This window comes from Gossypium arboreum, chromosome 8, assembly GCF_025698485.1.
Source record: "Gossypium arboreum isolate Shixiya-1 chromosome 8, ASM2569848v2, whole genome shotgun sequence".
Taxonomy (NCBI): Eukaryota; Viridiplantae; Streptophyta; class Magnoliopsida; order Malvales; family Malvaceae; genus Gossypium; species Gossypium arboreum.
Window position 1 is genome coordinate 119,248,205 of NC_069077.1, and position 12,999 is coordinate 119,261,203.

General features: G+C 32.4%; 1 protein-coding gene and 1 non-coding gene across 2 annotated transcripts; one reads left to right on the forward strand and one right to left on the reverse strand.

Moving 5' to 3' along the window:
* The first annotated feature begins 504 nt into the window (after positions 1-504).
* Positions 505-606, forward strand: LOC128279758 (small nucleolar RNA R71). Its single transcript, XR_008269954.1, has one exon. It is a non-coding gene; the product is annotated as a small nucleolar RNA R71 (small nucleolar RNA).
* A 4,280-nt stretch (positions 607-4,886) lies between these two features.
* Positions 4,887-7,286, reverse strand: LOC108458922 (protein LURP-one-related 10-like). The gene is made up of 3 exons (XM_017758314.2): positions 6,957-7,286; positions 6,644-6,871; positions 4,887-5,194 (listed from the first exon to the last, which is right to left on the reverse strand). Exons 1-3 carry the CDS (start codon positions 7,230-7,232, stop codon positions 5,054-5,056), a joined length of 645 nt encoding a protein of 214 aa, XP_017613803.1. The 5' UTR covers positions 7,233-7,286; the 3' UTR covers positions 4,887-5,053.
* Positions 7,287-12,999: the final 5,713 nt, after the last annotated feature.

The following is a 12,999-nucleotide window of genomic DNA, read 5'->3' on the forward strand; positions in this document are numbered from 1 at the left end:
ACCCGAAGGATGTTGTGGTCTTTGATTTCCTTGATCGCCCCACGAGAAATTGGGGTAGTTCCTCCAACCTGCATTGTAAGTGTTACTATATGGGTTATTTTGGGATCGAGAGTTATTGTTACCCATATATTGGACTTGTTCCTCCTCGATACTAGGGTTGAAGGGTTGATACTCTGTGCATGCTCCTCCTCTATTTGTCTCGCACCTCATTACTGGATGTACCTGAGTAGAACCAAGTAAACCATCAATCTTTTCATTTAGAAGTTCTACCTGATTTGACAGCATAGTAACTGAATCGACGTTATAAACGCTTTCTGTTTTAGTTGGCTTAGTCCTTATGACTTGCCACTGATAGTTTTTCAGTGACATTTCCTCCATAAACTCATAGGCATCTTCAGGTGTTTTATTATTGATGGTTCCGCCAGCAGCTGGGTCAACCATTTGTCGAGTCGAAGGATTCAGGCCATTATGGAACGTTTGAACCTGTAGCCAAAGCAGTAACCCATATTGAGGGCACCTTCTCAGTAAGTCTTTGTATCTCTCCCATGTGTCGTAGAGTGTTTCTAAATCCATCTGCACAAAAGAAGAGATATCATTACGTAATTTAGTCGTTTTAGCTGGTGAAAAATATTTTAATAGAAATTTTTTAGTCATTTGTTCCCAAGTAGTGATTGACCCTCGTGGTAATGAGTTCAACCACTGCTTAGCTTTGTTTCTCAATGAAAAAGGGAATAACTAAATACGAATGGCATCATCAGAAACACCATTAATTTTAAATGTATCGCATAGTTCTAAGAAGTTTGCTAAGTGAGCGTTGGGATCCTCATCCTACAAACCATCAAACTGAACAAATTGCTATATCATTTGAATTGTGTTAGGTTTCAGTTCAAAAGTATTTGCAACTACAGCAGGTCTAACTATGCTTGATTCAGTTCCTGTTAAAGAAGGTTTAGCATAATCATACATAGTGCGTGGCGCAGGATTTTGATTAACCGCAATCGTAGGAGGTAGCTGATTGTCTTGGTTTTCAGCCATCTATTCATTGAGGGTTGAGTATCGTCCTCTTGCTCGTTCTCTGTGTATCTTAAGCTTCGCCTTATTTCTCTTTGGCTTCTGCGAACTATGCGATCGATTTTTTCGTCAAAAAGTAGTGGTCCTGACGGGTTTCTTCTAGTCATAAACTATAAAAACCTACCAAGAGAAAGAAAAAAGTAAATTAATAAATAATAAAAATTAAATTAAATTAAATTGCAAGAAAAATAAATGGCTAAAGTAATAAAAATTGAGCGTTCCTAATATCTTAGTTCCCAAGAAGCGCGCCAAAAACTTGATCGCGTGATTTCGTGATAGGTTTTAAATATTTATAATTAATCGTTCTTGAAACTAACTATTATCGCGATGTAGGCAAGTGTACCTATCGAATAGTAGTATAGTTTTAGCAAGACCGGATTGTCGAACCCAAAGGAACTAAAAGTACTAGTAATGACTGTCTTTTTATTATCTAGCCTAAGAATAAAGAGGTTTTTGTTTTAACTAACTAATTATCTAAACTAAGAATTCACAGAGAATAGAATTGGGGAATTTCTTTTGGGAAAATCGATTGAATTAAGACAATACCTAAGGAAAAATCCTCCTAGACTGTACTTGTTATTCTGGCTCCGAATCGGACGATTTATTCATTTAACTTGTTTCGTAGAGATCCCTAAGTTATGTTATTATCCCTATTCAAGACTAATAACATCTAATCCCTAGATTGAATAATTGAGACCTTTCTCTAATTTACACCCTAGGGTTGCATTAACTCGATTTATGGATCCCCTTATTAGGTTTCACCTTAATCCGGCAAAATCTTGTCACCCTATGTCTAGGCACGCAAACAACTCCGCTTAATTATGACAAATGTACTCTTAGACAGGGTCTATTCCTCCTCTGAATAAGAGTTTATCTTGAATCAGTATCCTAGGATATCAAAACAAAAATTAAGAACATATAATTAAGAACAAGTTAAATATTTATCATACAATTCAAAAAATAATAACAAGATTCGTCTTAGGTTTCATTCCCCTTAGGTATTTAGGGGTTTTAGTTCATAACTAAATAAGACAACATCTCAGAATAATAAAGAATACAAAATATAAAGAAAACCCAAAACTCCTAAAGGGGAAATTGAGGAGAGATCTTCAGTCTTGATGGTGAATTCGGCTTCTGAGATGGATCAATCGGCTTCCTTGGAGTAATTCCTTACTCCCTATTTTGTGTCCCTCCTTTTCTTCCTCCTCTAGGGTGTATTTATAGGCTTTGGAATGCCTAAGAGCCCTCAAAATTAGCCTTTTCCGAATTGGACTCAAATTGGGCTTGGCAGGGACACGCCTGTGTGCAATTACTTCAGGCCGTGCTCGAGCCTGCCAAATTGACATGGCCGTGTGGTCTGCCCGTGCGAGGAGTTCCAGGCCGTATTGATTTCGTACTTTGGCCCATTTTCTCCGTTTTGGCCCGTTTCTCGTTCCTTTCGCTCTCCTATGCTCTCCTAAGAATAAAACATGAAATTAAAGCATTAAGAGCATCGAATTCACCAATTCTAATGGGAAATCATCCATAAAATGCATTAAACATAGGGTAAAATATATATATATAAATTACGGTTTATCAGTTTCTATTTTCAAGCATGAACTAATATTTTAAATACCTAGGAAGATGAACTCTACGATGGATTCTGTCATTTAATTTTTTTTTACGCAATTAAGTCTTCATTTCTTAGTCTCAATTATGTGTGCCTAATTCTTGATTTAATATTTTGAGATTATTAATCCATGCTCGATGTGCTTAAATTGAAGGTTGAATAGACCCTGTTTAAGATTAGATCTTGCGTAATTTAGTAGAGTTGTATGTAATCTTAGAAATAGGACAAAAAAATCTACCAGATTAGAATCAAATATAATTGGGGAATCCATATTACGAGGTAAAGCGATAATAAGAGTTTTAATTAGAAAGAAATTTCAATTAATCAACCTAAAGTCGGTTGTCCTTTTGCTGGAAAGAGATATTAGAATAATTTAAGGATTTCTACAGATCAAGATACTAAGTAAAAAATTTGTGTAATTTAGATTGATGGTGACAATTGAAATCTAGGCAGATTCTTTCCTAAGTATTGTTTCGCTTCTTGGTTGTTAATAAATTATTTTCATGTTTTGTTCTTTGTCGTGTTCGTTAGTATTTAATTTAGTTAATCTTAATTTTTAATCAATCACTCGAATTATTCGGTTAAATAATAGAAAGATGATAATTACTGATATTTTTAATTTTCGTGGGAACAATATATTTGTCCACTATAACTATACTATTAATTGATAGATGCACTTGTCTTAGCCAAATTTTTAATTAATTTCGTGATGCATCAAATGTATTAAATTAAAATATAAAATTATTATCACGAATTGTGAGATTATATGCTTGATAAATCTTAACACCAGCATCAAGTTTCATCTCATTTATATTTAAGTTGACATTTTTAACTTACCTTTAAAAATTCATATTTTAAATATAATTTCAAATGTTTAAGATGAGCAAAATTCAGTGAGCACATACCCAATTGGAGTATCACATGTTTTAAAGTGCCAATTTCTTCCTTCTTGATCACATAACACAACTAAGACTTAATTCAACTCCAATTCTTCAAGTACCTAATATTAGTAAAGAGTAAATGGACATAATTCATAATTTTCCAACACTTTCCACTTATTCTTTTTGTCATATCCAGATGTCATTTTAGACTTTACTACAAGTCCCCTTCCTCAATATACGTACATATACACAATTACACGCATAACCATACTTATTCACCAATCCTAAGTAACATAGAATTTAGTATTAGAAGTAAAACTTAAACAATCCAGACTTAACTATCTACCTTAATAATTTGGGTATGTATTTTTGGCTTCTACCACCACCAATCTCCTCACTTGTACACTTTCCTTCAATTATGAACTATACTAATTTAACTGTACGGTGGATTCATTACAATCATAGGTTAGAATTAATGAAAATATATCTTTTTTTCCTCCTCCATGTATTGCTAGGCTTTCTCTAATTTTTCCTTCATTTTTTACGTTCTCTTTTTGTCAAATGTTAGCTGATTGCTTCAGCATCAATCTCTCATCCATTTAGCCGTGAGTGCCTTGATTTGTGGGATTGCTTGGCTTCCAAATTCTTTGCCACCTAGCTTCATTATTCTCTTAATTTCCCATACTTTGTGACCTAGTTTTCAAGGTGTCATTAAGCCTTATTTGATCAATGAGACTCACCGCTAACACTAATTCTTTTGCCTAGCCAATGATAGGGTTAAATTGCAATTTAGTCCTATTTATTGAAGGTGGAATTTTCCTTTCTCTCTTTGCACCAAAACGAAGCAAAATGTTTGCAGCTTCACTCTCCTCATCCAGCCCAATTAGCATGCTATGGTGGGATTTCTTGGTATCACTGTCATTCGCCAATTATCACCAAAATTCCTTTAATTATTACACACTTTGACACCTAGCCACAATGTGTCATTTAAACCTTTTAATGACTCTTACTTAACACACACTAAGTGGCTTAATTGCCACCAAGTCTTTTCAACTCAATGGTGAAAATGCACTTTAGGTCCCCCATAATCTCTTTCAATTTCCAAAATAGTCCTTACCAAAGTTATCAATTATTATTATCCAACTTTAATTAATTCTTCTTATATTATTCGAATATAATTAATTACTTTTGCGAGAAAATCTTAGTATAATCTTCCTTCGTTCTAAAATTTGAATATGTTGGGTCCTAAGAACTATTACTCAAAAATCTATCACATTTTGAAGATGTTGGGTTCTAATATATGTATAGGTTTAGATACTACTGAGTTATAAATTAGCTAACGTTCTTATTGATGAATGCACAAATTAACATCAATCTGGTTTCATCTTAATATGTTAAAACAGTGAAAGCTCACTAATAAGACAGAGAAGTAAACAAGCCGAAGTCAAACGTGTAGATAACAGCATATTATAATGAACATTTTGATGAGTGATCACTCATCATCGTCGTGGTTAATCCCATCAAGGATGGCTATGAGAGCCACCACGAAAGCATAATCCACGTTCGGATATACTGTCACCATAAACTTGTCCTTCCCAAGCAATACGCTTTCAACACTGTGCTTCTTGTGCATCTGCAGTGCTCACACATATAGAACCCACACACATGTAAATATCATTATTCCTATGTTAATATAATCTTTCAAATATTAATCTATCGGTTAAAGCACTTGGGAGATTATCTATTATTAAATTCATCAATTTAATCCATAATTAAATAATCTAAATTGAATGTTACTTTATGTAAAATATTTTATTTTTTTCCAATTACAGTTCATATAAAAAATCATTTACAAAATCATAAAAGCTTTAAAAATATTAACTCTGTTAAATAATATATAATATTTTGCAAACAACAAATATTAACTCATTTGCAATTTGAACTTATTTGATTCTTTTTAGTAGTGCTTGAGAGATTAATTTGATATAGTCCCTATAATACTTGGGTCTCCTAGATACTTTCACCTCTATCTATCTATCAATTTATCTATCTATCTATCTATCTATCTATCTATCTATCTAGGGCATATTTAAACTATTTTATTGAGTTGATATCACTAATCAACTCGACAAGAATTCAATAAAAATTTACCTAAAATTCCTCTTTTAATTAAGGCTTGAATGTTAATATGTTGATATTTTTTACTTTTACTATTTTTATATGAAATGTTTTAAATAAAACAACTAAAATGTAATATCTAAGAATTGAACTATTTTACTAGTTCACTTATAACTCAATTATTGTTTTTTTATACATACAATTTTAATTGAAAGTGTGACAAAATTTAGTGTAGTTGACTAAATTCGTGTCACCCATCAATCAAATCTCAACTTTTAGTAAATTTATCAAAAGTTCATTACAAAGCAACAAATATTATTTAGAGGATTACTTTGATAAATCTCTAAAAAAATATGTAATTATATGATAAAATTTGAGTCAAAAATACCTTAATAAGCCGTTATTCCATTTTATATAAAATAAAAAAAATGATCAACACTTCCTTTATCAATCGGTTGTTCGCCGATCTTATTTTTCTTCGCATCACCACTAGACTCACCCTTCCCATGAGTATTTAATACATCCTTAGCCTCAACAAGCCTTTTTGTTTCTTACTTTGAATGCTTAATCAATGGATGTTACGAATATTTATATTAGAAAATTTTATTTAAATTATATGGTAAGCACTAATTATTTGTATTTATATCATCATTTTATTCAAAACCTGTATTCTAAACATTAAAAATAACATTATTTCAATAATTGTCAATTGAATCTTGTCAATATCAAATTTTAAAACCATTCTGTTTCATAATGGCACAAAAATTTTCTGCATAAAATATATCTAACAAAGATTTATATTATTATTTAAATCTATGATTAAATTAATGTTATGAATGGATAGAAAATTGGGTCAGTTAAAAAACTTTTAAAAGTTATTGTTTAGATAAAATTATTTTATACTTGTGGTGTGCGATACTAGAGTATATGTGTAATTAAATCGTAGGAAGAGGGTGTTAAGTACCTGAGCCAAAATAGTGTTGGACTCTCCGGAATATATGATACAGGATCTCTCCAGCCAGCTTCCTTCCACTCTGAAATCACAAACATTCTCTTTTGGGTTGGTTGCCAAGAACACATGCAATTTGGTCTTGAGTTGGATCATTGATGATCGCTTCACTGTGAATATCAGATCTTTTTCTTCCGTGCTTTCCCTTCTGAATACTTGCCATCTATCGTGGACAGTCATTATCTATTAACAAATCAAGGTAGCTATATTTATATGTAGACTTCAAATAAAGCTATGTCTGAGAAACTTTGAACAACAAAAACCGAACCTTGTGTCGAAGAGTGCAAACGGGATTTCCGGCAGCATCGGTTAAGAGGCGACGATCATGGATGCTGAAAATTTTGCCTTTGGTTATGAACATGATGTTGCCATTGATGTCACTGACAGCAAATTTGCCCTCACTGATGGTCAAAACCTTTCTGACGACAGCCAGATCTACTGGTTGAGGATAGCAGTATTCAGGCCCAATCACGGAAACGCGAGTAGCCAAAGGTTGGTAAGCACTTGGTGCAACCGGCGGAGGATATTCCTGTACGTGTTCCATCTGGCTACCACTGCAGTAACCGATGAATGAAGATGAACTCTTCAATTGATCTTTTATATGGTTTACATCTTCAATTTGTACCCACGAACTCAGTCAACTCACCTCTCCTCTTGACAATTGTAAACGTACTAAAATTCCAAGATCCTGACTTCTTATGTCCTGGTGCTTAAAAAGGAAGGGACCAAACGAAAAAAAGCTTCAATTGAATCATTTAATTATCTGAAATAAGTTGGTGTTTGATAATTTAAAAATTAAGTACCTAAAATAAATATTTAATTTAAATTATATAATTTGTTTGATATATTATTTAAAGTTAATTACTGACGATAAATAGATTGTTTGATACATATATTTTTAAATTATAAAAAATTATATATTTTATCTTTAATTTTAAACATTTCACCTTATTCTAAAATAAAATTTTAAAAATTAAATTTTTATAAGATAATAAAATAATATTAAATTAATTGAAAATATTCTAAGATAAGTAGCACTTACCTACTTCTTATTTTCTACAATTTTTAGAAAATAATTCTTTCATATTATTTAAATTTTGGATTATTAAATATGTGTAAAAAATAAAATGAATTATTATTATTTTTCAATGGTTTATCAAAAGAAAGCCTAAGTTAAAATTTTAAATTAACAATAATTATTAAAAACTTTAAAATATATAAAATATGAAAAACTAAAAGAAAATATTGTATTTATAAAAACCAAAATCAAATTGAATTAAAACATAATAAAAAGTCATTTTTATTAAAAGAATATGAAAATATTGAAATTAAATTAAATAAAAAATTCATTGATTTTTTAACTAATTATTTGAATTTTCAATATGAAAGCCAATTTTAACTAATTTTTCAATTTGATTTTTTAAATTTTTAACTAATTACATGTGTTATTCTTTTTCTAAATTATATGGCATACTTATTATACATATATATGAATATATTTTATAGTCAATTTAAATATCATCACTCTATCACAGAAAAGTATAAAATTAAACATTCTAACCAGACAAAATTTCATGATTCCATCCCAGGAAAAAAATGCAATTATTTCTCCAAAGTATATTTTGGGTCTTTTGAGTGAAATCCAAATAGCTTGAATTTTGAGATTTTCCCCAAAACCACAAATGACTTGAAAAAACACTGATGGGATCTGTTGTTGAACTTCTATCACTATCACAGACTTCCACTACAGCTGTAACATCCCGAATTAGGGTCTAGTCGGAGCAATAGTTTTGAGACCATAAATCCGAAGTAGAAATAATTATTTTATAATTCTTATGAGGTCTATGATATGAATGCATGCTTGTGTGAAAATTTCATGAAGAAATTCTATCGATAAATTGTCCAATTTGACATTTAGGACTAAATTGCAAAAGTTGCAAAATGTGAGTTCTAGAAGCTTTAAGCATGGAATTTCCATGGATTATTAATTAGAGGTTCTTAAATAGCAATTTTCCTAATTTTTATAATTATGGATAAAAATGGGCATGAATAAGAAAAATTTGAAAGAAAGGCCTTAAGGGCATTTTTGTCATTTGGTTAATAAAAGAATAAAAAGGGATAAATAAGTCAAAATTGATGTCCATCTTCTTCATATGTGCCGAAAATTCTAAGGGTTCCATAGCTAGGGTTTCTTCAACTTTCAAGCTCAATAGTAAGTGCATCCTAGCCCCGCTTTTAATGCTCTTTACATTTTTGAAACCCTCATAACCCGATTTACCTATTTCTAGCCATATTTTGAAGTAGGGTTCATGTTTGAAATTTGACCCATGTATGAAATGCATGTATTTTGATTTGTTATGATAGATTATGAAAGTTTGATGTGTGTTTAACATCTTTTACTAAGTGATTTTTGATGGAGATGCATGAAAAGGACCTATTTGTAAAAGATGCAAAATGAGTATTAAGATGTATGTTTTAATGAGAAATGCAGGATCCTATGAGTATGTTATAAGTTCGGCTAGGCTTGAGTAACAAAGAAAATGAACACATTTCATTTTACGAGCCTAGGGGCTAATTTGTAATTATATGAAAGTTTAGGGGCAAAATTGTGATGTTACCAAAGTATGATTTATGGATTGATTTGAAAAATGTGATAATTAAATAAGTGAAAATTGCTATTATAGATCAATAAAAATGGAGTCCGGGCCTAAACTGAGGAAAGAACAAGGTTGTGGACTAAACCGAATAGTTAGCCATATTCTGGTACCGAGGTAAGTTCGTGTGTAAATAATGCAACATTACATTATTATGTTTTTAATTCTTTAATATTGCATGAATTGTGTAATTGTCTTTGTGGATTTAATTAATGATGACTTGATGACGATTCGACGAAGTTTGATATCTCGAAACCCCGGTTGAACCTTAGGAATAGTTAGGATACAAATGTCATGACATTAGGGTTATGTGTGGTCCCAAGTAAGACCATGTCTGGGACATGGGTTTGGCATCGATATGTAATTTCGTGTAAGACCATAGTTGAGCTATCGACATCAATATGTGATCCCATGTAAGACGATGTCTGGGACATGGCATTGGCATCGATATGTGATCCCATGTAAGACCATATTCGGGATATGGCATTGGCATCCTACCATGTGTATGAGAGTTCCTGAGTATCCTTTAGTATTCCAAGTGGTTCAGCGGGTAATCCAACGATTATGTCAAAGAAATGACAAGGTGTGATCATATTAAAAGGGTACAGGTACGTATACAAAGCTCATAAACATTGAGATTATGAATCGATGAGACCTCGGAAGAAGTGAATGAATGAATTATGATCATGAGTTTTATTGTAATTAAGTAAATGGCATGACTTAAAATGTACCTATGACACTTGATGACATTGTGATAAATATTATTGTGTTATGTGTATAATAATGCATGGTTAATGTTGTTAATTATTTATATGCAAACTTACTAAGCTTTATGCTTACTCCCCTTTCTTTTCCATTTTCTTATAGTATCGCCAAGCTAGCTCAGGGATCGAAGGATGTCGGAGCTCGATTCACACTATCAAACTAATCTTTTGGGTATAGTGAATTCAAATATTTTGAGTATAGCATGTATAGGGACTTGGTCTTTTTTCTATATGTCATTTTGCTTTAGCCAAATGTGTTGGCTTATAATGTTTTGATGATTCATTTTGTATATGGCCATGAGATATGGCTCATATTAATTATGGGAATGTAATCCTATTCATATATGCATGCATGTCCTAAGTTCACTCATGATGTGGTTAAATTCATTTAGCATAGATGTTTGATGATGGAAATGTGAGTAAATGGCATAACAACAACTAAGCCATGAATGTATGAAATGAAAGTAAAATTGATGTTTCATATTGCATGTGATTTTGTAAACTTGGTCTAAATAAAATATGAAGTCTTAAACAAGTATAAATTAAGAAGAAGTTGTTATGCATGAGCCATGCTCATGAATGTATAAGTGCTCATTTATGCCATGTAGGATGTCATTGAGATGTGTAAGAGTGCATGTGTTATTGAGGGTGACAAAAGGCTTGGAAAATAGCCTCAAAGTTGTCCACATAGGTAGGCACACGGGCGTGTGTCTAGACCGTGTGTGACGCATGGTCTGCCCCATGGGCATGTGATCCGGCCGTGTGCCCCCTGCACCCTAGTTAGGTAAAACAGAATGCCCAGTAGTAAACACATGGGCAGAGACACGGCCGTGTGTCTCAGCCGTGTAGAGGACACGGCCTCAAGACATTGGCACGTGCCCTGGCCGTGTGAAGTCTGCACCTGATTTTCGAAATTTAATTCGCCACACGGCCTAAGCACATGGGCGTGTGACTTAGTCGTGTAACCCTATTTAGTTGATGACGTCATAAATAGAGAGTTACACAGGCTAAGGACACGGGTGTCTCCCAAGCCATACAGGCGTGTGTGACCACATGGGCTACCCACACAGGCGTGTAACCCTCCAAAGCTAGAAAATTTTCTAAGTATCGCAAAAGTTCTGAAAGTTTTCAGTTTAGTCCTGAACCACCACCAATTTATGTTTTGGGTCTCGTGGGCTCATATAAGGGACGATATGTATGTTAATGAATGGTTTTAATTTGGGTGAAATTTTATGGCCTGGTTTTGTATGTTTGTTTATGTTTGAGTCCGGTAACGCCTCGGACCTTGTTCTAGTGTCGAATACGGGTAAGAGGTGTTACAATAGCCACAATTGATGTCATTGGACCATTTTCGACCAGCACCAACCACCATCGTTAACCATCGTCGACCACTGCCAAACCATTGTTAGCCACCTCCATCGGACCACTGGCAGCCTCTGTCGCCAAACCATCATCGGCCTTTTGCTAGTTAATTAGGTCGGGTTTGTGTTATCTCGATCAGTCCTACATTAACCACATGAAGATGATAGTCCACGATTTAAATACATATCCTAAAAATAATTAAAATAATAATTACAACCACTTTAATTTGTAATAATCACAACTTTGAAAAAATTACTTTATCATAACATTTACAATTCTCAACCATTCATTCTTCCTTCCAATTATAAATACCAAATATATTTTACAAATAAAAATCGCAGTTACTATAAAAAATTCATCACAAAAAAAGTTAATATTTTTCAATTCTTCATTTTGAATTTGTTTATTTTGCATTGTTTATTTTTTTTAGTTGTTATCGCTAAATCACAAAATTATTTCTTCTTAACATACGGCCTCTACAATGCAATCTGTTCAGGTATCTTTAATTTTTTCATAAATCTAATTTTACAACATTTTCAATATTCAATGAAAGGCGAGATTAAAAACCATAATCTGAAATACATGATGCATTTGTAGAGTTATTGAGCTGTACAAATTATACAAGTTGAATAGAAAATATCAGAGAAATTATTTAAGAAAATTGAGATCCACATGAAAAGCTATGCTCATCAACAAAGTGGATTATATTATAAAATAGAGACAAATATAGAATGAACAAAAGAGAATAATAGAAAAAAAGGATTATTCAACTTTCATTTTTGGATATTTAAAAAACTTATACGTGTCTTCTATTTATAGGGTCTCAACCACCATAAGTTACAAAACTCTAATAAATATAATTAAGGTACCTTATAAATATTTAAAAGTTACAAGATTTATAAGAAAATGAAATCTTAGGGAGTTATGGGAGTTATATGGACATTCATTTTACAACACTCTCCCTTGGATGTCCATAAATGAAAAATGTGCTTTGTTAAAACATTATTTGGAAAACCCATGTGGGATAAAAATATAATAAAGGAAAAAATACACAATCTTTTATTATAAGTTGTCTCGTTAAAAACCTTTAACATGAAACTCAATGGGATAAAACCTTGGTTAAAGGAAAAGAGTATGTGTTTTAGACTCCCCCTAATAGCAACAACACATAACATCTTTGAGTTGACGCATTTCAATTTTGTGTAGTAGTCTTTCAAATGTTGAAGTTAGTAATGCCTTGGTAAAAAGATCTTGTAACACCCCAAACCCGTGACCGTCACCGGATTTGAACACGTGGTGTTACCGGGCTTACTTCCCTTATTTCTCTCTTTGTAATATCTGATTGCTGTTCCAGGCAGGCTAGCTAACTGCGTCACTGTCGCCTTAAAAATCATATCTCGAGTTTCAAAACTCGGAAACTGATTCCGTAAATTTTCCCTGAATTTAGACTCATATAAATATCCATGGATTTATTTCTAGAATTTTTGGTCGGGCCAATTAGTACAGTTTATTAGTTAAAGTCACCCATGTT